At 52.6% G+C, this 26,070-nt stretch overlaps 7 protein-coding genes across 7 annotated transcripts; 4 read left to right on the forward strand and 3 right to left on the reverse strand.

The window, feature by feature from the left end:
- Nucleotides 1-402: 402 nt before the first annotated feature.
- On the reverse strand, nucleotides 403-6,108 carry KRP23_3116 (uncharacterized protein; the record flags this gene model as incomplete). Its single annotated transcript, XM_067887929.1, has 1 exon — nucleotides 403-6,108. One exon carries the CDS (start codon nucleotides 6,106-6,108, stop codon nucleotides 403-405), a length of 5,706 nt encoding a protein of 1,901 aa, XP_067750476.1.
- Nucleotides 6,109-7,348: 1,240 nt separating this feature from the next.
- On the reverse strand, nucleotides 7,349-9,345 carry KRP23_3117 (Cleft lip and palate transmembrane protein 1-like protein; the record flags this gene model as incomplete). Its single annotated transcript, XM_067887930.1, has 3 exons — nucleotides 7,349-9,037; nucleotides 9,099-9,128; nucleotides 9,283-9,345. 3 exons carry the CDS (start codon nucleotides 9,343-9,345, stop codon nucleotides 7,349-7,351), a joined length of 1,782 nt encoding a protein of 593 aa, XP_067750477.1.
- Nucleotides 9,346-9,805: 460 nt separating this feature from the next.
- On the forward strand, nucleotides 9,806-11,177 carry KRP23_3118 (uncharacterized protein; the record flags this gene model as incomplete). The annotated part of the gene is made up of 3 exons (XM_067887931.1): nucleotides 9,806-10,003; nucleotides 10,143-11,000; nucleotides 11,067-11,177. 3 exons carry the CDS (start codon nucleotides 9,806-9,808, stop codon nucleotides 11,175-11,177), a joined length of 1,167 nt encoding a protein of 388 aa, XP_067750478.1.
- A 134-nt stretch (nucleotides 11,178-11,311) lies between these two features.
- Nucleotides 11,312-11,584, reverse strand: KRP23_3119 (uncharacterized protein; the record flags this gene model as incomplete). Its single annotated transcript, XM_067887932.1, has 2 exons — nucleotides 11,312-11,423; nucleotides 11,481-11,584. The coding sequence occupies 2 exons, from the start codon at nucleotides 11,582-11,584 to the stop codon at nucleotides 11,312-11,314; spliced, it is 216 nt and encodes a 71-aa protein (XP_067750479.1).
- A 4,364-nt stretch (nucleotides 11,585-15,948) lies between these two features.
- KRP23_3120 (2-oxoglutarate dehydrogenase, mitochondrial) lies at nucleotides 15,949-16,209 on the forward strand (the record flags this gene model as incomplete). The annotated part of the gene is made up of 1 exon (XM_067887934.1): nucleotides 15,949-16,209. The coding sequence occupies one exon, from the start codon at nucleotides 15,949-15,951 to the stop codon at nucleotides 16,207-16,209; it is 261 nt and encodes an 86-aa protein (XP_067750480.1).
- Nucleotides 16,210-17,630: 1,421 nt separating this feature from the next.
- Nucleotides 17,631-18,144, forward strand: KRP23_3121 (uncharacterized protein; the record flags this gene model as incomplete). Its single annotated transcript, XM_067887935.1, has 2 exons — nucleotides 17,631-17,645; nucleotides 17,896-18,144. 2 exons carry the CDS (start codon nucleotides 17,631-17,633, stop codon nucleotides 18,142-18,144), a joined length of 264 nt encoding a protein of 87 aa, XP_067750481.1.
- A 4,899-nt stretch (nucleotides 18,145-23,043) lies between these two features.
- On the forward strand, nucleotides 23,044-24,057 carry KRP23_3122 (Retinol dehydrogenase 12; the record flags this gene model as incomplete). Its single annotated transcript, XM_067887936.1, has 1 exon — nucleotides 23,044-24,057. The coding sequence occupies one exon, from the start codon at nucleotides 23,044-23,046 to the stop codon at nucleotides 24,055-24,057; it is 1,014 nt and encodes a 337-aa protein (XP_067750482.1).
- Between the last annotated feature and the right edge of the window lie 2,013 nt (nucleotides 24,058-26,070).

Consider the following 26,070-nt stretch of genomic DNA (forward strand, 5'->3'; position numbering starts at 1 on the left):
TTCATATCGCAGTCCATGTTGAGCTGCACCACCGGCCGATTCTGCTCGTTGGACTGCAAAGCCACCTTCCAGTACGTGGGCCACTTCCAGCAAGTGATGGCGATGCGGATGCTGGGAGCAAGCGACGCCACGAGCGCCTCGGCGGATTCAAGTTCGAATGAAAAGGATTACGAAGTTGAGGACGTCGACTTAGTTAGGGAAGTGCCGTGCCGTGTTGTCATTAACTGTGGAATCAAACCAAGAAACGATAACGAACAAAGCTTGGAATGCTAAATTGAATGAGATGTTGCAAAACTACAGCTGCTCTTTCACCACCCACGCAGTGTTGCCAAACGAGTGGCGCTACTCACAGCTCTTGAACTCCATTTGATCGTGACGCAAGAGTAAAGCGGGGTGCGATGCTCAGTTCTGGTTGGGGGTTAGCCACACAATCCATGGGCTGAATACGGACAGCATATCGGACACCGAAGATACAAACTGGAACTGAATTGCAGACGAACTGGTTTGGGACTCGATAGTTGGAGCCGATTCGGTCGTAAGCCCGTCATAAATGACAGTGTAAGTCCCCAAGTTGAGATCCGCTGTAACCTGTGTCCTCACCCCCGAGGAAGTGTAGCCGCCAAAGACTTGATTGTCCATGAAAGCGACCAGCTCGGCGGCGATGCCATTGTCGGTGTAGTATAGAGTGGTACCCGTCGGCGTATCAACCTTTGTTTGTTGTCCAATGTTGATGGGGAAGACGCTCATAGCTCGTGTGATCTCCAGATTCGCGGTCACGCCTGGGCTATCCGTGTCGACCAACTGCTGAACACAAGATGCCCCTTCTTGACCTGTTGTCGACGTGATCCACTTGGTTGCACTGCACGTTAGCAACTGAAGCAGCTTCTGCTTGGCTCCCAGAGATGGTATTTCGTAAAAGGCACCTAGCACCTTTGTTGACATATCCGAATACCAGCCCGCGGTGCCTTCCATAGAGCTCATGTACTTGAGGTTGGGGATCAATCGGTTGCTTACAGCAGACTGACACTCTGTGTCGTCAAAACAATCTTGCCGCAGACCTTCACACTTGGTGCACTCATCTCCGGTCGACGACGAAGTACCAGACGACGAAGTATCAGACGACGAAGTACCTGGCGACGGAGTTTCGTCAGACACTGCCCCATACTCCAGCAAATCGAGAAGTCTGTCGAACGGCGGATAGCGGCCAACAGACTGGAGCGTCACCTTCCAGGGCGTGACAACTGCTTCAGCAGGCGGGTCAGCAGACACATCGTCTGTGGTAATGCTGAATGTAGGTATCCAATTGGGGTTTACAAGAGGCTGGTTGTTGCTGGCTTCGTCATACATTTCGTACAGCTTCATGCGCAGTATAGTGGCTCCCGACAATGCGTCAGTTTCTTGGAACCAGGGCTCAACAACCACGTAAAACGGCTCCGAGTTCGCAATTGGTGTAAACCAGCGTATGAAGTCATTTGTGGTATCCGACCCCTGGCCCGTTGTCGGTGGCGAGTACGAGTAGCGGTTTCCGTCGAACCACACATCGAGTTTTGTGTTCGCGTAAAGGCGGACGCTTACCTCGACGGGTTCTGAATCAATATGAACTTGTGTGGGCTCCAGATACGTGCCGTTCGAAGTCGATTGCCCAAAGCCCACCTCGCAAGCACACAAAGATAATGCATAAATCAAGTGAGAGAAAGCGTGCCAACCCTCTTGGGACTGGAACGCCTCGTCCTTGAGCGACAAGAGCGTCGGAGTCAAGGTGATATTCACAAGGGTCTGTCCGTCATCGTCTGTACCCGTCCATAATGGAAACGTCGCGCTGCGCAACCGCGGAATTAACACCTCTCGCGCCGAAATAGTGCAGTCCATATTGTTTTGACATCGTGTCACGGCCTCCCAACATTCCGGGCAGCCGTGGCACACAGGAGTTCCGCTAAAAATGTCGCCCGAGTACGAAAATATGTTGGTGCTACCCGAGTACAGATTAGTCCAGTAATAGAGCAGTTCCGCAGAGACGGTTTGGCCATATTGGACTAGGTTGGAGCTTAGCTGGAAAGACATCAACACTGTTGGGGCTTGAGGTTCAAACGGAGATCCATCCTCAGTCAAGAAGAACGTTGGAATCACCGCTACAGCCGGGTAGTAAGTGATGTCATAGCGTACCCAGTCGCCACCCGTCGATGCCTCAATCTCCACCTTGGATTCATAATTCGTGGTCGCATACAGCCAATTCTCGAGACCACTCGTCGCCGGAGCTTGAGGTTCAAATTCAAACGAGTAGCCCTCCACGTTTGCTGAAACTTTCTTACCCAAAGGTAATTTCAGCACAAAATGACTGACGAGTTTCGTGGTAACTGGCACCAGTGGTGCCGCGGGATCGGGAGACATAGCGTACCCAACTGGGCAGGACTCTCTGTCCAAGCACGAAAAAAACTGTAACACCTTGGCGTACACGTGAGGATCGGCGGACTCCCGCCAAGCAGCAAATTGTGCAGAAACGTCAATTGACGATCTCGTGTTGTAATGATGCAGATCATTCCAAAGCGGCGCTAGAATACCCTGGCGCATCTCGTAAGCACAGGAATCATCCGAGAAACATTGCGTCCAGCTGTCCATGCACTGGTGGCAAATGGGAATGTCTTCGGCGGTTAAGTTGCCACTGCCATAGTTTCGATCCCAGCCTAACTCATACAGCCAATTCATAAGTTTTCGCCAGGTTACTACAGGATAACTATCCGATAACGTCTCATCGACATCGTTGCGATATGCAGTGATCAACGCCTTCCAGTGACTCGACTCGATCTCGTCGTACGTGTCATTCGAAACGGGCCTGAGGCGTGGCATATCGGCTTCGGTAAAATAGTCGTTCCCAAACTCTACGCCAAGCACACGATAGCCAGCCACGTAATAGCGACTCATTTCTTCCACCTTAAGCGAGGAATTCTGAGAAAGACTTCGGGTCCACAAGCTCTCGTCAGCGTTGTACTCATTCATCACGTCTGCAATAAAAGATTGCAGGGCGTCGAAATAGTTTGTCATCTTATCCCACTCAAACAGAGATTCTTTGCCACGATACTTCATGACAATGTTCTCACCGCCATCCATCCTACTTGGCACAGCAAATACACTTCGTGCGGGCTCAATCTCCAAGCGCGTTGGCTGCGCGGAAACGTATTCCCCACTGGAATAGCTGTATGCTTGGCGTGGCAGGTCCAAGTTGCAAGCGTAGTTAAATACACACACCATGAGATTCACAAAGAGTTCGTAGCCTTCTACAGTGAAGAATGACGCAGACTGTCGTAATCTGGGTGCGATGTCCACGTCCCACTGTCGCCTGTCGTTAATTTGCACCTTACTCAAGCTTTCGTTGACACCAAAGCGACTCGGAGACAGAGCCTCCTGTAGGAAAGAACGGACTCCAATACTGCAGGAAGTGCTGTTATCGCACGCGTTATACGCGTCGGTACAGTCGGTGCAAATACTCCAAAAGCCATCGCCCCAGTCTGAGGCATTCCGGTATGGGTCAGGATACTCTGGAATGTCTTCGTTCCACGTCAAATTAACGTACGACGGAGGTGGCACGTACTCGAACGTGCTCAAATTTAGCGGGGACAGTTGAAAGCGAAGCTCACTGCCTCGAGCGTCCCAAGACATATTTGCCGGCGTGCTGCCCATCGACTCGTCACTGACCATATACACGTCTAGGATGTTTGGCACGACACTCACGTTCCGGAGGGAGATCTCCACGGTGAATTGTGGCTCTGGTACAGGGATCATATGGGTGAACGACCAGTCAGATCCATCACTGCCTTCGCCAACATTTGGAGAGGAGCCATCCAAACTCGCACTGTTGGACTCAGCGTTCGGGTAGAAGCCATTCATCGAATCTTCACCTGCAGGCGGGAACTGGAGGGAGCTGCCAGCCGAAGCGGAGGCAGAGTAAGACGACCACGCGGCCGACGCCTCGGATGCTGATCCACCCGAGTTGTGATAGTCCTTCATCCACTCGTTAAACGTGTTCACCCAGTCGATTACGTCTGAATTGTTGAAGATGCGAACATCAACGGCTAGGTTGTAGTCACTTGCGTTGGGCACAGCGCCTGCCACCAAGTCAGCTATCTCCTCGGGGGAATGGTCGCTCGACAGCTCAGGGGTTGTAAACTGCCCCTCCGACCCGAGGCCCTCCAGCTCCATCCACATGTAAAACCGGTAGCTCGGGTCTGTGAAATTCACGCGAACTAAAGCGTGTTCATGCTCCAAAACCACCATTCGCCCAGCGGCCTCTGCGAAATTGCGGTTGCCAACAGGGCACCGAGACTCGACGAAGCATTGGATGCCACTGTCCGTCTCGCGAGCGATAGACAACGCCGCAAACAAGTCCCTGACGGAAGGCCAGTCTCCAGCATTTGGGTCACCTGCTGATCCAGCCGACGACCAGCGTGAACCCGCATCGGCATACTTGGAGGCTGACCCTGTATCTCTGTACCCCCACGACGACCAACGAGACCCCGAGTCATCGTATCGGTAGACTGGTTCGCGGAAACTAGAGCCATCGTTGTACTTGTTGTAGTCTCCATTAGATCCCGACCCGGGCTCACTTCCTCTGTAGCCTGCATCGCCAAAGCCAGAGCGTACATCGCCAGAGCCTGACGATGATCTTCGGTCACCATCACCTGGGAAACCTGCCCAGTCCGAGGACCACGAGCCGCCATCAGCCTTCCCATTTAGCAGCCAGCGCAGACCAAAGCAGGCATCGACGACGTCGTTCAAGTAGTAACTCAAGTGCGATGGAGCTCCCGTTTCGCCTACGCTCCACTCTCCTCCATCCCAACTCATCTGCTCATTCGCGGCCTGCTCGTAAATGTCTTGGAAAATACTTTCAGGCACGCGGCCATGTAGACACCTTGCCAGCATGGGATGGTTCATGACCTGCTGGTTACATGCATCGCAGGCGTCACTAGGGCGCGCTGGGTTCCACGGGAGTCCGCTGCCATAGCGACGGCGACCAAAAACCACATCCAGCGTCATCCCATTGGCCGCAGCAGTCAAATTGCCATCCTCTTGCGAGTACTCAATCGACGAGTAGGAGTCAACGTGGAAAAGCTGGGAGCCGGTGAAGTTGAGCACCCGCGGCATCACAGCCGACGTGGCTCCGCCCCCTCCGCGCTTCGCTATCACGCGCAGCAACACTTGGTCGCCCGCCCCCCATTCCGAGATGACCTCGCTGTTCAAAGCGTGTTGCGTCATGTTGCCATCCGGATACCCAGGTAGCAGCGTGTAGAGCTGCTTGAAGCTCAGAATCACGTCCATCTCGTCCGAGTCGGGGTACAGCGTCCAAGTTGTTGTACGCGTGTCGTTGAACCGCCTCGCCATCTCCTCGACCCTCCAGCTCGAGATGTTCCCCATCACTGCCTTCTCCTCCGGTGAAAAGCCACCGAGCACCAGCGGAGCAAACACTTTTGGCGGTCCTTCCTTGCCCTCCCGAGCGTACCAGAACCCGTCACCGTAGAGGCGCTCGGCGCTGTCGTACCGGTCGAGCACGAAGGCGTCAAAGTCCGACAGCACGCCGTACGACGAGTGGAACGTCAGGTGGACACACCAGTCGCGCCCACCGCAGTCGGCACGTCCACCTTCAGCGGTCGCCCCCACAAGGGAGACACCTTTGTCTGCTCCGAAGTTGAACGACTGGCGAGACGGAATTTCAGGCGTCGGCGGGTTGCCCCAGTTCTCGACGTACATGGTGCCTTCAGGTGGAGACGGCGAGTCCCAATTCCACGACGGTCGGAAGTGCCAGAGCTCAGTGCTGGGGTCCCATCCATTGCTGCCGTCCCAGTCCACCCAGCCACTGCCGCTTCCCCCGACGTTAGACCCCCCAGAGTACCCTGCATCCCCGTAGCTGCCAGACCCCGAAGGCCGCCCAGGTGTCGTCCATGGGTTTTCACTCCAAGAGCCTGCCGACACGGAAGAGCCCGACGAAGAGCTTGACGCTGAGTTTGATGCTGAGTTTGGCTTGGAACCGGATGCGCTCGATGGGATCGAGTCCCCCGAATCCGGTGGTAGCTGAGCCACGACGCCTCCGAGAGCGAGGAGCCATAGCACCACTTTCATTGCCGCCGTGACGGTGCGGTCGACTCGATTTTCGGTTCTCTTGCCGTCGTGCTTCCACTTGCTGCGGACCTGGCGACTTGGAGACTGGGAGGTCCACAAGATATCCAAACCAGTGTCCAAGTCTCCTGCGGCAAACCCAAGAAAGATCGCGTCTGCTCGGGATTCTGTGGTCGAGAGGTCACCGCAATGGGAGTGAACAGACGCCCACACGGAAATGCGCTCTGCTCTGGTTGTGTCGTGACGGACAGGGGCGCTGAGTGATTTGCGTTCGTCAGGGTGGAGACTGCAGTGACCGCGGATGCAATACAGCCCCAAACGCAGTGTTCGTGTACACGTCCGCGATACAGGACGACCTCGTTTCCATCGGTACCGAAAAGAGCACCACGCAACCGCGAATACCTCGCCAAACACGACGACAGGATGTGATCCTTCACCTTGAAATTCACCGAGGGGTGCGATGCCGGTGGCGTCGCGGAGGGCCAACAGGAGGGCGAGGGCACCAAGGGCGAACTCAGCGGTAAGAGAGTATCCATCCCAGAAACAGCATGACCATCCAGAACTCTGTCACGGGTATCGGCATTAACGGCGTCAAAGAGAGCGTTACCACGAATAGTTGGCTCAACCACATCAGCTTCTTGAGCATCGGACGCTCGTGACCAACTTCGCTGGACGGCACCACCAGCGGGTGATTGTATGATGACCATTGGGTCCGACTGCGAGCTCAACGTGCTACCGATGAAGCAGCAGACGGGTTCGTACATGACGCACACCGGAGGTGGCTCCGTTCACGGCTGGTACGGGCAACTTTGGTCTTGGTGAGTTAGCGATGGTGTCGCTACTCAGCGGGTGGCACACTGGCGAGCAGCACTGATGGGTCTTCTTCCGCTGCTGCAGACACAGGAGCCTCACAACTGCGACAGCATTAAGTGGTCCTTCATCCGTCCGTGAGCTAAGCGACTGCTACAAACAGTGACAACAGCCTCACTTCACCCTCGATTTCCGCTAAGGCACCTGTTGCCTAGCTAACGACGGCTCCGGCACAACAGCCTTAGTGATCAGTTGTTGAGCTGTACTATCGTCAACAAGAGTGCGTCGGGCGGCGCTACATGTTGTACGTGCATTGAGCTCAGTTTCGAGAATTCTCCCCAGCGTGCGCCGCTTTTTATTGAGGTGGTTGGTAGTTTGAGAATCATCCGTCGTGAAGTCCTCTAGACCGAACGGCGTTATGAGGGTGCAGACTTTATTCAGCGTGGGGCTTGCTAGACGATTGGTCTGTCGTGGGGGCGCCATCGGCGACGTCTCCAAGCCGCTGGACATCCACGGGGTAGATCCACCGCTGGTACAGATAGATGACGAAGACAATATCGTCGCGGAAGCACGAGATGCGGTGGAGCGTCGGCATCTTAATGACGAACGCGAACAAGTCGTCGATGAAAGTGTTGAGTGCGCGGTAGATCAGCAGCCGCCACTGCAGATGTGCCACGGACTTGAGCCTGTAGTTGATGACCAGCTGCGGGAGCATGAACACAAAACCCAGCGCATAGACCGTTGTAGTGAGAGACTCGAGCAGCCAGGCGTACCACCCGGCGTGTGCAACATACAGCAGCGAGTACGCAGCGTAGCCAGCAGCTAGTGGGGCAAGCACGAACAACATGTGCGACGTTGCCAGCGAGTCAGCACGCTGAGTCTCCTCCAGTAGACGCAAACTGTGTTTGTCCATCGCTTTCTCCTTGTCAGAGGCCGCATCAGTACCAACGTTGGACTTGATTGCGAGATGGCGACGCTGGGCCCGCCAGACCTTGGTCACCTTCCACACAAGCAGCACGACACTGATGAACTGCGGGCCTGTGACGAGAAGCGTCGAATCTTGGTCGACCAGGTACAACAGAACCACCGCCTGTGAGCCCAACTCAGCTGCCATTGCACGCAGCGATACGCCAACAACATTATCGCCCTTAGACCGCCAGTACGACACGTCATGACGGAACGCCAGCCAGTCAAACAGCAAATGCAGGAGCGACACGCTCATGGTCACCGCCAGCAGCACTGGGTGCGTGTCGGTCACCATGGAGCGGAGGGCATCCAAGTCGCTGGAAGGCACACCCATCTGCTCCTGTGATGTGAACACCGTCGCAAACGTGAGCTGCATCTGCCAGCGAGCGAAGGATAGCGGAGACCACGACAGCTGCAGCGGAAGCACGACTTCCCCTCCGTTGCCATTGTCCAGCGTCGCGTTCAAGGGCACGAGTTTATCTTGCGTCTGTGACAAGTCGTCGACGTATAGCGCTGGCAGGTAGCGCCAACGTTTATCCATCGGGTGCTGCACGTAGCGCAAATTCTGGTACACCATCACTGGCAACTCCTCCACAGGGTAGCGCGTGAAGTCCGTCACGAGTCTCACGCTCGCCGCTGGTTTCCAGTAGGAAATCGTCGCTGTTTCTTGCCAGGACTTAGCTCCACTCTGAGGCTCGGCATGAGCCAGCAACAAACTAGTGTTCTTCGCATTGGGTCTCGGTGCGTATTTCACAAGACTAGAGGACTGGTGGATCGTCCTGTACTGGTCATAGTGCTCTGCATCCTTCGGGTCTGGCGAGAAGCCTGCGTGCGTCACGTGGACATGCAGATACACGGAGGCGTTGCTCTTTAGAGCGCCCCACACCTGGCCCCCCGCCCCAGAGTCGTCTGCGAGCTCTGCCAGCGTCTGCTGAGAGACATTGAGGTCCAAGTGTCTGGAATTTGAGTCTGTCCAGTCGAAAGTGAGCGATCTGAAGACCCCCACGTGCACGGCGCCAGCGCTGAAGTCCTCGAGCATGTCCCATTCAGCACGAGGCGATACGTAGCACGTCACGTCGAGCGGCTGTCCCTCCCCCCACAGCGGGTCCAGCGTGTTCGGGCTGTCGGAGAACGTCGGATACATGATCCGGTATACCTGTCAAGTTTCCACTGTCAATAGGTATACTTCCTTCAAGTGACCACGTCTTCTAACGCACCTGGCGACCCACGAACGCCATGTACGCCGACTACAGACGTCATATAGCACCGCAACAACATCATAACATCCATATACAGCAGCAGAGGGCGAGATAAACAGCAACATTCCACGTTAGACCGCATCCCCGCATTTCTGATGCTGCAGATCGCTCTAGACGTCCGCTGACGCAGCAAAACACTCACAAAGATGGCGCAAGAGACGGTGGTGAAGGTGATCCACGTCCACAGCGTCCGGAAAATCCCCATGTCGCCTCAACGTGCGCTCCGCCCTCGCAGCTCGTGGCAGATTCCGCACTGGGGAGGAAACGTGCGTTGCATCTTGTTCGTTTTTTACCAAGACGAAGTGTCTACTGCCACGGATGTGTTTGGGTGATCCACACATATTGAAGTGACAGCCGCCTACATGCATAAAAGAGACAAAACCTTGCTGGGAGTCCGGTGCGAGCGGGAGCGAAGCAGAGCCAGAGTGAAAGCCGCACGGGGTGAATCATTCCTGGTGGAGTTAGTTTTGTGTTTGGGGAGAGAAGCGGCGCCAACCCACGTGAACTTCACGGTGAAGAGCGTGCTTTAGGGTTTAATGTGGACCACATACGCACCGGTGGCAGCAGCAACGTCCGTTTAAAATCGTCGAGATTGGTTGGATTGGTTAAAAACCGCCAACGGGCTGTGCGCCAGTCAACGTGGGCATCATTAAGACTTTGGCTGGATGGCGAGTATGTTGCTGGGTCGGAGGCTGCTGCAGACGACGCCGCAGGACGCACAGGACGGCGACGAGACGCTGCTTGCGCTGCAGGCGCATGACCGCTTCTTCTGCGACACGATGGAGAACATCCCGGCGGCCTTCTACTTCCCCACGGACGCTGAGGCTAACTGGAAGAAGTCGGCACCCAAGAAGTACCACAAGGTGCGGCTCGTAGACCGTTTCTCGCGTTGTTTTCACGTGGACGAGATGCGCGCGTATCTTGCACGGAGATTACGCGTGTTGTGAGCTGTATACGAGGCCTGGAACAGCGCTGACCGCTGGATTTGCTTTGCTACTACAGAACGTGCAGGCGCTCAAGCAGCAGGAGCCGACCAAGAAGAACCTTCTGAAGCGCGCCAAGTTCTCACCGGCTTCGCAGCAGAGCAACGAGGAACGGCAGCAAGTCACGGCCGCCGTCGAGCAGCAGGAGAAGGAGCAGACCAATGTGAAGCCCGTGAAGCCCAGCGCGGCCAAGGAGGAGGGCGGCCTGGACGGGCTCCGTGCCCGTCTCGCAGTCAAAATCCAGGCCATGCGCGAGCAGCGCAAGGCGGAGGAGAAGACGGGCAAGAAGCGCCCGTCTCGCGCCGAGGCGGCGGCCGAGCAGCGCGCGCTCAAGAAGCGCAAGACGGCGGCCAGCAAGAGCAAGGCCAAGGCTGACAAGCGCGAGAAGGAGGCGGCGGAGAAGGCCGAAAGCGAAGCACAGGCTAAGGAGAAGGCGGAGACGACGGTAGATGCCGCGTCCATTTCGTACGGTAGTTTGCTGCTTGACGACGGTAGCGCCAAGGACGACAAGCCCAAGACTCGTAATGGACAGGGCGTCCGTGGCATTCAGAATCTGCTTAAGAAGGCCGAGCGCAATGCTCAGCGGCTTGAGGAGTTGAAGAAGACGGAGGAGGGATCGGAGAAGGTGAAGGCCAAGGGCTGGGACACGGCCCTCCAGCAGGCTGCAGGCCAGGTCGTGATGGACGACCCGAAGCTGCTTCGTGCCAAGCTCAAGAAGAAGGAGAAGTCCAAGGCCAAGAGCACCAAGGAGTGGAAGGAGCGAACCGCAAAGCTGGAGGTGTCTAAGAAGGAGCGACAGAAGAAGAAGGTGGCGAACAGTCTTGGCCGTGGCAAGGAGGCTGCCAAGCCCGCCGAGAAGAAGGGCCGAAAAGGACCGGTACGTGGTCGTGGAGGTCAATCGTTGTGTGGAATTGTCAACTGACATTGCTATGTGTGTGTCCAGCGCGCTGGTTTCGAAGGCAAGAAGGGCGAGGGATTCCTCAACGCCGACAAGAAGGGCGGCAAGCCTGCCGGCAAGCCCACTGGCAAGAAGTCGGCAGCACCTCGGAAGTAGCTCGGAGCAGAAGCCGAGAGGCTCCCAGGTATATAATATAGACTGCCAGTTTGCACCCAGAAGAGAGTGTATTTGTCATATAGATAGACGAGAGCGCTGGGAGGGAAGCTGCAGTACCGAGCTGGATCCACGGACTAGAGGATGCTGCAGCTGCCACCGCCCTGGCCGCTCTGCTGCCACGGGTTTGGACCGCCGTCGTTCTCTCCGAGGAACGGGTCGGCCGTGGTCTGGCAGTACTCGGCGACTCTGGACAGCAACAAGTGAGTCTTCTCTCGGTTATTGTGATACATTTAATGACCTCACTTTTTGGCCGCTTCGGACGTGGTGCACGAGGCTTCGAGCGTCTTGAGGTCCAACTCGAGCCGCGCGATCTCCTCCGCGAGTTTCTTGGTGGCTGCGTCTGACATGGCTGGAGCAAAGAGTCGTGTGGAGCAGCGAGAGAAGTGAAGAAATGGCGTCGACTCTTGTGGAGCGCCGCTTGTTATTTCGATCTTTTCGTGGCGGTTCGTAGAAAAAAACTGCTAGCGGGGAAGTTTGCGGGTGCTGCCCTACGAAAGTTTGTGGGTGTCATCATAAGTTGCATTAAGCGCGATTTACGTTGCGTCAACCTTATTTATAGGAATGGCAATATCTACCTCGCGCTTCACTGTGTGCGCGCGGCCAGCAATACGATGAAGGCAATTGCGTAGGTGGCATACAATAAGTCGGTGGTGCGCTAAATAGCAACCTGTAAATGCTGATCTGTGCGCCTGCAGCATGCTGAGGCCACCTTTTGATGAGAGAGATCTGGAAAGACAAGTTTGTCAGGAAGCTGCCAAGGTTCTTCACCGTCCCCAGTGCCGCTTTCAGAACATCCTGCTCCATCATTTCGGCTTCGAGAGATCATCTTCAGCATCGTCTGTCGGTGGTTGTTGCGCTGTCGACAGCTTGTCTGTCTATATAGATTGTGAGGACGGAGCTCCAAGTGCAACCTTCATTACCTTCACTGGGAAGTGAACTCGACAGTGCTGGATTCGGTCTTCCAAGACTTTGGCAACCACAACAGCACCGATGGGGGCATCGGCACAAAAGTGGATTCCCCACAGCTGACTGCAGCCATACGTCTGCAGTATTTACGCACAGGCAAGTTCTGCCCGTGTACCTAGTGTCGGAGATGGTACGACGACGCAATCGCCCCGATGGCCATCCTCACGACCTCACCAGGAAGACGGCTCGGATGATGCACCGTACAAGTTCAGGAAGATGTTGGAGAAGGAGATGGACAGGACCGGTGGCCTACTGATTGTGTGCACGGAGCCGTTCACTAGCAAGACCTGCTCACTCTGCGGGAGGCTCAGGACGGGGCAGAGCCTACGCCGGAAGCGGTGGCCCCCACGGGCCTATTCTACTGTCTTTTATTCGCCTCTTTGAAATGGTCTTTGTCATCAGCGAGGGCAGAGAGGAGCTGGTGCACTTTGACGGGACTGCGTGGGTCTCGCTGGAAGCCATAGCTTTTATGCCGCAGCGGCGCTCTCACACGTACGCGCAGCAAGAAGTGCTCTCGAAGTGGTTTGACAACGAATTGCTCGTCCACGCTTCCAATGGAAACTACGAGATCGTGCATCGCTTCGTTTCGGGGGGTTATGTCCAATCGTCACGCGGATTATTCAAGAGCGTCACGCGGATTATTCAAGGACGGGAAGACACATATTTTTGACGCGGTTGCGGCCCACCTTATGAAATTGATTCTGGAGCAAATGGACCGGCCTGTGAACGAGGATTGTCCGATCCGGACGAAAATACGGGAGATATGGGGCACTTCGTATGTGGCAAAGTTGGATTGAACACGGCGGATATGGGCGAGCGTATCTATGACGAATCCACGGATTTGGGGGATTTTGGCAAAATGGTTTGCAGATTCTACGTGGCTTTCAAGGATTCTACTCCTAAGCACATTCTCGAGCTCGCGGAGGATAGGTTGCTGCTTTACCTTTCTCGCAAGGTGCTCTCGTTTCCATTTCGGAGAAGTTAATTTCTACCAAGAGCTGTTGCTGCTGCGTCCGAACCATTTTGGAATGGTGCAAGAGTGTTTTTACCAACTCGTCGATGAGTTCAAGGATTATCTGTTGGGCCCATTTCAACGGACGTCTTACGTTGTCCAGACGACCGAATTGGCGACGCCGTGGATTATTTTTCTCCTCTCAGTTGAACAGTATGCCACACGGAGTCGAGTGACGTCATTCACACCAAGGGTGAAAACCCAGGTTTTGAAACGGATGAGGTGGTGTTGTTCATTCTGTGTATGGCCGTTGACTTTTATTGTGACTGCATCGTAATCGGCACAAAAGTATTGAGATATTTTGGAGTGACTTGGGAAATACAGATGCACGTCGGCTGCTCTCATTCTCCACACAACCGTACGGAAGGAGCTCATGGAGAAAAAGTTGTTTCTTGCTAGCACCAGAGGAACGAGAGAGTAATCTATATAATACCGTTAACATTTGAATGCGTACTCCCATGTGTCTCCCGTACTTCATCATTGACGCAAGTGAGCTCACTCGAGAAATGCAGACACGCACTTCGTGTCGGACTCAAGACCCCTCCCCCCCCCCGGCTCGATACAACCAAACAGTGGCGTTACTTGTTCGTATGACTACGTTGGAAAGAATCGTGCCTTTCTGAGTTCATACTTACGGAAGTCCCGCTGCCACGTAGTGCATTAATTAAACGCTTAGCACGTACTAAACAAGTCGATTGGCAAAAGTACTCGCTGAAGAGGGCCACGAGCATTCATTCTCCCCATTTATGACCTCTCCTCGCAGCTTTAACTGCATAATGTAGTCATGCCCACCAGCGTGGATCATTGTCCCCAGTCTGGATCAACGGATTGATCCTCACTTCGCAACTTGCATCTTTCCCAACAAGCCAACTTCCCCACTTCCACTCCAAGACATCATGGCCTGCTACAAATCGTTCGCTGTTGTTGGTGCTGGTTCGCTCGGCTCAATCGTCGTGAGCGAAGTCCTGCAGCGAGGTGCCGCAGTCAAGCTTCGTACTCGCGACGCCAACAAATTCTGCTTAACAACATTGGTCTTTCAAATGTACACTTTGACCTTTAACTAACGGACTTGTGATCGCTTTGCGTTACAATACGCAGGACACGCTGCAAACCTTCAAAGATCAAGGCGTGACACTGGCTCTTGTTGACTACGCCAACAACGACAGTGTCGAAGCGGCTTTCGCCAATGCTGACGTTGTGTACGTCGCTTTTCTCATTGTTGCTTAAGTGGGCAAGCTTGTCCATCGTTAAATATCCAATGCCATTGTTTACAGTGTTAGCACGGTGGTTGCTAGAGCGGCCAAGGCGGCTGGCGCCAAGCTCTTCGTACCGGCAGAGGGGAGTTCTGAGGTCCAATTGTTGTAGTTCTAACCAGTTTTACCACATTCTTTCATGTAATGTAGTACGGCGTTGAAACGACTACGGGTTCCGCCATCGTGAAGGAAATTGTGCACGATGAACTGAAGACGTCCAACCTTCCTTACGCACTCTTCTCTTATCGGTTTCTTCGCTGATTTCAACCATCGCCAAGTATTTCCCGGACTGGAACCTGGCCAACTACATCTGAGGATAAAAAGTGAATTCGTCGTGGTGCATGAAGACCACCCATTGAATGTCAGTCTGAAGCCTGCTGTGTTCATTTCTGAGCAAGACAAGCATAATAAAAAGATTCTAGTGCTTTCAGGTTTAAAACCCATTTTTTCTTTCTGATCAATTGCGAAATATCAGCTAAGTATCCACATTTCTCGTCAAGTTTGGAGTTTGCGCTGTACCAGTCGCAACGATGTACGAGGTGAGAAAACGTTCATCGCCTTTGGCCAATTCACTGGTCGAAAACTGTTGATCCTATACTGTGGCTGAATGGAAATTCGATCGTTCGCTTCCAGTGTAACTTCATCCAACGTCGTGATGTCCACTGGCCAAATCGACCAAAACATTGTTTTCGCTTACTTGGCCATATCAAGTTGGTTTGGGTTGACTGCACTTACGACCTTCGCTCACGGACACTGGTTCAGACGCGTGGTATGCTTTCTTGGCATTTATCTGCGCCGTATCCATTTGCCAAAATGTTTCTCTAATGCGAAGCAAAGTAGAATGAGCATAGCACCATGTTTTGGGCCTAGTCTGATCTAAAATCCAACGAATTGGCACTACTAGGGTCCATGGACAAACAAGAGACGCTCCTCTGCGGATCGGTCATCCTAAGCTTCTTCTTCCTGGACAAGCGCTCAGTGTGGGGTCCAGTGGCCGTCGACAAGGACTACTACCAGGCTGCTTAAGTACCAAGGCACGGAGGGCATGGTGACCCCTTCTGTGATCAAGATTTCCCACCACATCGCGACAGACCTGGTGCCACGGCGCGATTCCGATCCAGCACCAAACCACAGAGGACGTGGTGACCCTCAAGTGTTCAGGTCTGCCTACCAAAACGCATAGGCCTTGGTGGAGCCTTCGTGTTGCACGATTATCGTGATCCACTGTGGCGGGAGTTCTTGGAGACCCTTCTGCTTCCGTAAAGTTCATCTGCCGTTCACCACGGCCTCGATACATCAACATTGGGTTAAAATCCCACAGAGATACTGGGCTTCGACGCCCCAGCGACTTTCAGGGCTCTATCGTTTCTAGGTAAACACAAATAGAGGACCTCATTAAATGGTTATTATGCTGTTTGAGAGGGTCCTGAAGGTGGTGCTAATGTTTTTGATACTTGTGGGTCGTGACTTGCAGCAATACATGCACATGCTGGGCCGTGAGCAGTGCAACTGGATCCGCGCCAAGATGGAGCACCTCGTGAAGGACGAGGAGTCCAAGGAGAAGAAGATGCACATTCTGGAGCGTTTGGCCTTCTCGGTCGTCTTCGAGCGCTTCCTGGGCAACAAGTATAACACGACCGAGCGTTTCGGGCTGGACGGCACCGAGAGTCTGATTCCTGGACTCAAGATACGAAATCAAGCTCAACACTTCTCTAACGATTTTGCGCTGGTCTCGCGCTGAATCGTGACCTACAGTAGATTGGTTGCCCAATTCACAGCAGCTCGGAGAAGATGCTACAAAATCAGAGATGCGAAAGTCATACAGAACAGTTCTTTCCTTGTTTGGTCGAAACTACATGTAGAACGTTTATTAAGCTGAGCGAATGCCCTTGAGATCGATGCCTGCTTCACTCACAGTTTCCAGACGAAATCCGGAGAGATGAGAGACTTGTCAAATACACGAGACACGTCCTCCAAACCACCAACCAGTCGAAATACAGGCGTCAGAAAATCGGATTGAGCCATCACGCTGGTCACGTAGCCGCCTACACCGTCCCACTCGAAGCGCGTCTGGCCACGCATCACGATGTTCTGGCCCACCAGTTTGTCCAACAACGCTACGTTTCCGTCTTCCGTATCGAAATTCCACAGGTGGGGGAATATTTTTCGCACTGTTGACCCCGTGAGTGTGAATGAGGTCGTGGTGGTGGCGACCACAGCATGCGAATTCTCCTTCTGCAAGCCTTCCAGTTCCACCTTGATGTTTTGGAACGAGATCGAAAAGCACCTCCATCTATGAAGCAGTACTCCAGCACCACATCCTCCATGGGACACCACGTTTGGAGACAACGCGGCCTGTACGAAGTCGAGTTGGTCTCTGGACGGCAGTGCGTCGGATGCTCCAAAACTGTCAAAGGAAAGTCCGTCACGAAACACTCGAAAGTACGCGACTGCCACGCTCCAAATGCTTGTTTCGAGCGGGATAACGGAAGGCAGGTCAGGCTGTCGTTGCTCGCGTTGCTTGATTTCTTTTCGTAGTTGTTGAGTGTCTTCCTCAAGACTTTTAATGCGATCGCTCTGCTTCTTTCTGTATCGCCTCTCGTTGACGCGCCGACGTTCACGCTCGCTCTCTTTGGTCATGACTAGCAACTCAGTAATAGATGCATCTGGCGCTTGAAGTCGTCTCAGCTCGTTCAGTATCATATTCTTGTCAGTCGGGGGGATTCTGCCGACTTGTGGAGTGCTGGTTTCTGGGTGCGAATTGCTTGTCCTCGCAGTTGGTCGACTTGAAAACACGCGGCCGTGATGTAGATTCTGTTGCTGATTCATTCTGTTAGCGCTAATAGCAACCGGAAGCGAGGCGTGTTGCCTGGCTCGAGTCTTGACGTTGATGACATCGTCACTCAGAATTCGGTTGTTGAGTGGGTTGAGAACGGAGAAGTCCATTGTGCAGGATTTTGCGGAGCCTTGTGCTCTCGACACTGCAAAAGACGAAGTAGCGCTTGGTTTAGAACGCTCAGACAGTACCTGCTGATACAGCGTAATTGCGTGGGACCCGTAATCAAAGATTTGACCTATTTGGCGTCGCAATAATCTCGATTTTAGGGGTATTAATACAAGGTTATTGTGCTTTTCAACCTTTTTGCCGCACCCGAAACTCACATGGACCGGCGACAGGTTCAAGCGCGACGTGCAGATAGTCGTAGGCGCCGACAGCCTCATCCAACCCGTGCAACGCGCCGCCGACGCCGCCGCGTCCGTCCACGACCTCCCGGGCTGCTCGCTGCTGCCCGGCATGGTGAACACGCGTTCCAGCGCTGACTGCGCGGCCTGGGCGAGACGTACCCCCAAGAACTCGGCGCAGATCAGCTTCTGGACGTGGCGCTAGGAGATTTACAAACTCGTGGGCTGCGTGAGCAAACTGCAGATCTACGACTTGATAGGCCAGTGCTTTTCGGAGGTGCTCGACGCCGGCGAGTTCCGCTACTTCCACCACGGCCGGCCGGATGAGGGCAAGAACGGACTTGTGTTCGTGTACGATGAGACGGTGCTGCGCGTAACCAAGGACGTGGGCATCCGCATCGCGCTGCTGAACGCCTACTACGAGCATGGTTGCTTCCAGCGTTCGCCCATGGTGGAGTCCCAGATCTTCAATGGAGAAGCAACATCAGTGTAAGCAAACAAGCAGCAGTCCAAGCAGCTGGAGCCTACCAAGTCATGGCAATAACCAGCGCGTGGAAACGGAAGCACACAAGCAGAACCCAAGGACACTGCCTTAGCACATGCCACAGCATCATGATGACGATCGACGCAAGCACTAGCGAAATGGATGGTGCAGTATCACTTCAGCACAACAACAAAGGAACAAGTACGGGATCAAGACACAGCAATGCGATGGCTATACTGGACAAAGGGTTCCAAGCATTCAAGCAACATGAGGATGCAGCAAAAACGTACCTCAGAATTGACAGTGTGGACAAAACAGTTCAAAAGCACCTCAGAGCCTAGACGGAACACAAGGAAGACAACAGCCCAGAACAACAAATGGACCAAGAACTACATCAGTTTTTTGTCGTCCAATGGGGAACTCCACCAAAAGCAAGCCTCGAAGCAGTACGTCTATTGGCGAAAGCGCAGACAGCAAAAAAGTACAACCTACGAGACCCACCAGGAACGTCACAAGTCCCGCTACCCGCATATCTCCGCCGATTCGAATGCCACGACCAAAAGCAAAGCGCTCCAAGACAGACGAAAGACATCAAGTCGCATCTTACATATTACAAGGCTTCTATAGGAAATTAACATAACACCAAATAGAAGGCCAATTATCATCAGGGTGTCGGGTGGGATTGCACGTAGCCTTCTACTACGGCTAAAACGTCAGGTGGTCAGCGCGTGCTTGGTTGTCGTAGCTGGTGCTCATTGACGATGCCCTTCTTGAGAAACAGCGCATACCAGCGGAGAAGCGTGCGCTGCTTTGGGCCGAACAGCTCGGACATATACACACTTGAGACGTCGTATACGTGCATAAGGGCCACAGCCCACCATCTAAAGTCGTCCGCGTAGGTCATGGTACAGCGACAATTGTGTGAATGGTTCTGGGCGGGCTGAAGCAGGTATGTCACTCATTTATACCGTTCAAAAGCGGCAAAAGGGAAGGTTGTCTCTATTACAGGGATGCAGTAGCAGAACAAACCTACCCGTTGATACATTTCGGACTTGGTCGTTTGCTATCTCGGAGCTTATCTCTATTTCGGACCCCTATCTCGGGATACGAGACCTCAAGTTTGCTAAAATGGATGAAAAGCACAATAAAAGTGAGGTACTATATCCCCTAGTCGTTAACTTGATGCATGCTGTGAAAAGTTTTGAGTACAGTCGTCTCAGGAATGGGAACACATTCCAAATGGCCCTGACCCATATGAATCGGTTTCCGATCCAGCACCACTCCTAATGGAGAGTAGAGATATGGGATCCATATGGTGTTTTCTAGCGACAGTGTGTAGAGTTTAACTGGGCAGTGCAATTGCGCGGTATCGAGAATGGAAGCGTGAAGTAACTTCAGCTTCGCCCAAGGGTGTGCTTGCTCTCCGAATACTTCGAAGGAAGTCGCTAGGCTTGAGTGGGAACGTTGTAGTCCAAGGAAATGACATAGTACTTGCCGTTGATATGTAATGCCAACTCGTTGGTTGATAGTACTCGGTCCTCACGACGTCGAGCGGAGCGCTGAAGTCGGAATTCAAAGGACGCAACTTTCATTCAGCCAGCCATGATATAGGATCAATAGTTCTAGCGCCAGTGGATTGGCCAAAGGCGATGAAACTTTTACACTAGCGTATTCCTATTTGGCCACCAGTACTTCGTTGAGACTTGTACTTCGAAGTATAAATCAAACCCCACGAGAAATGTTGGGGAATACCTCGAAGTACTGTACTGTATGTACTTACACGAAAGCAATTTTTAATCTGAAAGCGCTAGTCTTTTATTTTCTTTATCTAGCTCCTAAATTAACACAGCAGACTTCAGATTGAAATCCCACGGACGGTCTTCATGCACCACGACGAATTCATCTCTTTACGCTCCGACGTAGTCGGCCACCGAGTGCGGGTTCTAGTCCGGGAAATACTTGGCGAGGGTTCCCTGGATTTGCTCCGGGGTTCATGGTCTTGCTCATGATCGTCGTGAACACCTTCGTGGCAAGGGCGACATTCGTCTGCGGATCGATGAAGTTCACTTGAATCGCCTTCTGGAGCTTCTTTTCGGCCACCTCCTTGATCTCTAGAGGAGTCTAGCGGTCGACCTCAAGGCAGACATTCTTCCATGCGAGATCGGCAGGAGAATAGCTGGTTAAGACGCGACCCATGGAGTGCTCAGTGCCTTGGCGAGATGTAAGACTCATCGCAGTATTACCTTCACCAGCAAACCTTCCTCGCAGTTTCTCTGAGTGCTTCTACCTTTCAAGCATTAGAAGCACGTACAGCTTCTAACATCGGCGTTGCGTTTGTCTCGTCATTGTCTGTAACCGTAACTCATGCAGGACTATCAGTAAACTGACATCGGAACTATTAGAGAGGCTCAAATTGAGCGATTCTCCTCGAGATATCCACTCATACTTTCCAGACGAAATCCGGAGAGATGAGAGACTTGTCAAATACACGAGACACGTCCTCCAAACCACCAATCAGTCGAAATACAGGCGTCAGAAAATCGGATTGAGCCATCACGCTGGTCACGTAGCCGCCCACACCATCCCACTCGAAGCGCGTCTGGCCACGCATCACGATGTTCTGGCCCACCAGTTTGTCCAACAACGCCAAGTTTCCGTCTTCCGTATCGAAATTCCACAGGTGGGGGAATATTTTTCGCACTGTTGACCCCGTGAGTGTGAATGAGGTCGTGGTGGTGGCGACCACAGCATGCGAATTCTCCTTCTGCAAGCCTTCCAGTTCCACCTTGATATTTTGGAACGAGATCGAAAAGCACCTCCATCTATGAAGCAGTACTCCAGCACCACATCCTCCATGGGACACCACGTTTGGAGACAACGCGGCCTGTACGAAGTCGAGTTGGTCTCTGGACGGCAGAGCGTCGGATGCTCCAAAACTGTCAAAGGAAAGTCCGTTGCGAAACACTCGAAAGTACGCGACTGCCACGCTCCAAATGCTGGGTTTCAACGGGATCGCCGGACGCAGCTCAGATTGCCGTTGCTTGAGTTGCTTGATCTCTTGTCGCAGCTGGTGAGTGTCTCCCTCAAGGCTTTTCATGTGGTCACGCTGCTTCTTTCTGTATCGCTTCTCGTTGACGCGCTGACGCTCACGTTCGCTCTCTTTGGTCATGACCAGCAACCCAGTAATAGATACATCTTGCGCTTGAAGTCGTCTCAGCTCGTTCAGTACCATATTCTTGTCAGTCGGGGGGATTTTGTTGACTTGTGGGGTGCTGGTTTCTGAGTGAGAATATCTTGTCATTGTACTTTGTTGACTCGAAAACCCGCGTAGACTTCTTTGCTGTTCCATTCTGCTAGCGTTGATAGCAACCGAATACAAGGCATGTTGCCTGGTTCGAGTTTTGACGTTGATGACATCGTCACTCAAAAGTCGGCAGTTGGGCGGTTGAAAGGTGCTTGAATTCATGGTAGCAGTCGTAACCTTACTCTTGACGTGGTGGAATTGGAAATGGGAATTTTTCCGCCGAAGGATTTATGCAGTTCTGCTAAGATTCGTTGCCCGTGGTGGCGTGAAAAGTTCGTCCTTCTATGAAAGTGTCAACAATGATTGCGAACTACATGTAGTAGTAATACAGTACATCTGGTGGACTTTGCGATGGGTAGCGCTTGTCTGGGGTAAAGAACGCGTCAATTTCCAGAAACATTTTTTTCTGTGGCAAGTACAGGCGCTGACAGACCCTGAGAGGCACAAGACTCTTGTCTGACCCACTTATCTCTGTGTGGAAGTTCTGGATATAGCTGAAAGAGCCTGAGCTAAAAGCACTTCAACTATCATAATTCGTATGTGGTATCCGGTGCATGCTGCGTCAGCACCAGCACGAACCCACCCTTCCCGTGCTACTCCTGTTAATAACGGAAGCTTTCACTGCCGCGTAGCGCATACATTAAATGATTTGCTAACAGCGCGGGACTAATCATACGTTTTAAACAGGTCGACCGCAATCGCTCGATAAAAACTCATTCTTACCATTGTGACCTCGCCGAGCAGCTTTATCTACGTAATGTGGATTATCGCCGCAAGTCTGAGTCAGTGGACTGGGCATGAAGACGAACTGTTGAATTGAATTTGAAGCCTGCTGCGTTGATTTCTGAATAAAACAAAGAAGTTAAAGCCTCACGTACTTTTAAGTTCAAACTGTTGTTTACTAAGACAACTTAATACCAACTGCAATATTCTACTATTAAGCACATTCCTCTTTTTATATTATTCATCTAGGATACTCAAGGTTTAGGGGCGTTCTCAAACACGCAATGCCTACAAAGTGGAGCATCGGTCAGTCATGTCGGAGAGTTTTTTTGCGCCCTGACGAGTAAATTGGGATAATTTTGTAGAAAGAGTCTTTCTGCTTCAACTACCAGTACTGTAGTGTTCGCAAAAGCACACGTATTGTTGCTTTTCAAAACTGTTTATTATTATAGTGTACTTACAGCAAATCCGATGCGCTATCGCCACGCAGCGTGCGGCCACAACTTTAACTGAGAATGTGTCTACGTGGTCCGTATGGTGGTATTAATATGTTCTGTATGTATTATTCATATTAATAATAACAGTACACGAGCAGAGTTCAAACTATCATTTTACTGTTTTCAGGTGATTAGAACGATACCAGGAGGGTCCGGTAACGTGCTACGAGTATTGCATTCACCCAAGTGTCGTTCAGATTCGCATTTCATCCCCTCCTCCTCTGCCTCATACTGTGCTACTAACAATAGTCTTTTATTATTATTAGATACTTTCGAGTGCCCAACATCGCACTCATTCCAGGATTACTTGCCCTATTCAGGACCATCGCCGTTGACTTGTCTCGCCACTTATCAACTCGCTGCTGAAGCAGATAAGCGACGACCATGGGCAACCGCAGCAGCGCTATTAACACGACCGACACTCGTCCTCAGACTCCTGCCAACTGGAATGCCTCGGACATCTCGTCCCAGAAGGACAAGGTCGCCATCGTCACGGGCGCCAACTCGGGTATCGGGTACGAGACAGCACTCGAACTCGCTCGCACAGGAGCCACCGTCGTTCTCGCCTGCCGCAACGAAACGAGAGGCAAGGAGGCCGAGGCCAAGCTGCGTCAAGCGCTGGCCTCGACTGTCGACGCTGGCGTTGTTGAGTTCAAGATCCTGGACGTCAGTGACCTCGGCAGTGTGAGCAAGTTCGTGGACGAGTTCAAGGCCACCCACAGTCGATTGGATCTGTTGGTCAACAATGCCGGCGTCATGGCGGTGCCCTACAGCAAGACGGTGGACGGTTATGAGCGTCAGTTCGCCACCAATCACTTGGGCCACTTCGCTCTGACGGCGCAGCTTTTTCCTCTTCTGAAGCAGAGCACGTCGTCTCGAATCGTGAACGTGAGCAGTCTGGCCCACGCTGGTGCCAAGCTTGAGCGGTTCACGTCCGGATCGGAGATCATGCGCTCGAGCGATGAAGGCTACAGGCAGATGGAGGTGTATTCCGAGTCGAAGATTTGCAATTTGCTCTTCACGTTCGAGTTAGACCGACGCCTCCGGGCTCGCAAGTTGTCGGGCGTGACTGCAGTGAGCTGCCATCCAGGCTTCACGGACAGCAATCTGGGAGTGGCACCCGCAGTTGAAAACACGGGCTTGACGGGGTTCCTGTGGCGCATCGGAGCGTACTTGCCGCTTGTTCAGAGCGCTTCCAAGGGCGCCTTGCCCACACTGTACGCTGCCACAGCAGTGGACGTCGAGGGTGGAGACTACTACGGTCCCAATAACCGGTTTGAGATCTGGGGCCCGCCGAAACGCGTTAATGCTAAGGATACTGCGCACGACAAGACTGCGGCGCAAAACCTGTGGAAAGAGAGCGAGCGCCTCGCCAAGCTCAATTTTGACGTAGAGTGATCCTACTCGGATACCTGCTAGGTTTCACCTGAGATAGTGAACCTCCTAGCGTGGTATTTGTACAAACTAGAGGCACACGCAAGACAGAAGCAGGCAACAAATCTACTTGCGGCCGCGATGTCGTTGGCTTTCTAACTGCTTCGGGATAATCTGCATTCATCCGACTTTATATTTCCCTCCTTTTGAAGAACGCAAGCGCCGATCATGGGCAACACCAATAAGTTCTGACCAATACTCGTCCTCAAGTACCTGGCAAGTGTGAGACCTCGTCGAAGGACGCCATCACCAGTACTAAACCACTCTTAAGTTGGCTGGTCTACTCAGACGAACTGTCGTGACGATGTCACCAACGTCAAGACTCGAGCCAGACAACACGCGCAGAGCGCAGTTTTACTTACTTTTGCTGTTTTTACGCATGCCTACCCACGTACGAACGCAAACTCATTACCAAAGAGAAACTATCGATTCTCTTGGATGGCTCAAAGCAGCACATTCGCTGCACCAATTTCCACTCGTCATCAGCAAACTAAACTGGGCGTTGCGGCAGCTCATGTTGTAGCACGTGCTTTTTAATTGCACCGTTGTCACGAATACTGGACCCGGCCTCGCTAAGAAATTGCTGCTTGTCTGCCTGAAACAATCGCTTGACAGCTACAACTGCCTCAAACCACTTGGCTCGGTGCACCGAACCAAATGAACCCTCGTCGATGTAATCACCCACCTCGATCTCGTACCACGGGACAAACCATCTTGGAACATTGAGCATTTCTTTAGTGTCCCAGCCAATTGCCAAACTGGTACATCAAATCGCGCCAACAAATGATCGATCCTGTGATGGAACGCTAAACTGTTGTGTTCAATACCACGCGACGCGATCGTTCTGGAAGCAAGACTTCTTGCCTTTACACGGTCAGCAAGAGACCACGTGAAATCCTTTGCAAGGTCTATAACAGCCTTGAGCAGTTCTAGTGGACACTCTCGAAGGCTGCGAAGGTAACTTTGTAGACACTCGAGGCGCTCAAACACGTGGCGCTCCATTGGGCTAGGGTCACTCTCAATATCGTCCAGCTGGTCCTGAACAGTCTCAAAAATGGATTCAATTGAAGTGTCGTAGTTCGCAAGCACGTATTCACTAATGCATTCCACAACACGGGGCTCGGAATTGTCATCTCCATTTGCTTTCCCGAGCACACCGAGCTTATTCAATTCGTGAAGGCGACTGGATACGCTTACCTTCACGTTCGAGGAACGGTTACTGGGAGAATCAGTGTTGGATTTGACTACTCTCGCAGAATCTTGGTTGAAACTAAAACCATTTTCTGATGAAGCAGAACTTGAGCTATCATGAACCATGTTTTGGAGAGACTGGACCACATACTCCATACTCGCACGTTCTGCAGGGTTTGCAGAGCACATTTTGAGCAGGAGGCTCCACAGAGAATTGTCATTCACGTAGCTTGGTCGTTTTGGGAGAACTGTAATTTCCTTAGGTTCACCGATTTGCCATGACCAAGTATCATAGTCTTTCGTGATAATATCGTTCAAAGTTCTCTCAATGCACTAGCCAAACTCCGATACATTCGCTGTCGGTGAGGGGGTTCTCACAACACTTTTACTCCGTTCTAACCAGGATGTTGCGGCTGAAGAAGCATCGATGAGCGTCATGATGTCCCCACCGAAGATCATTCCTCGGTTACTAGACGCACTTATGAGCAGATTATCGGGTGAAAGACTGGTGTACACCATTCCACGGTCATGCAAATACGACAAACCTTGAGCGTTTTCAAGGATCAACTCCTATAGAGACCGGTCCGCCAAATTCCTATAAGCTCCAGGCAGAGACAAATTCTACAGAATAGTGTCGGTGATACTATTCGCCTCCTCGTAGACGAAAAACGTTGGGAATCCAACATGGCACGCTCCCAGGAGACGAGCAACGTTTGGATGGTTAAGATCTGACCAAATTGCTGTCTGGCAAACACACATTTCATCGCTTCCTCCAGGTACTTGCAT

The sequence above is a fragment of the Phytophthora ramorum genome (assembly GCF_020800215.1).
Source record: "Phytophthora ramorum isolate Pr-102 chromosome Unknown Phyram_PR-102_s0002, whole genome shotgun sequence".
Classification (NCBI taxonomy): domain Eukaryota; phylum Oomycota; class Peronosporomycetes; order Peronosporales; family Peronosporaceae; genus Phytophthora; species Phytophthora ramorum.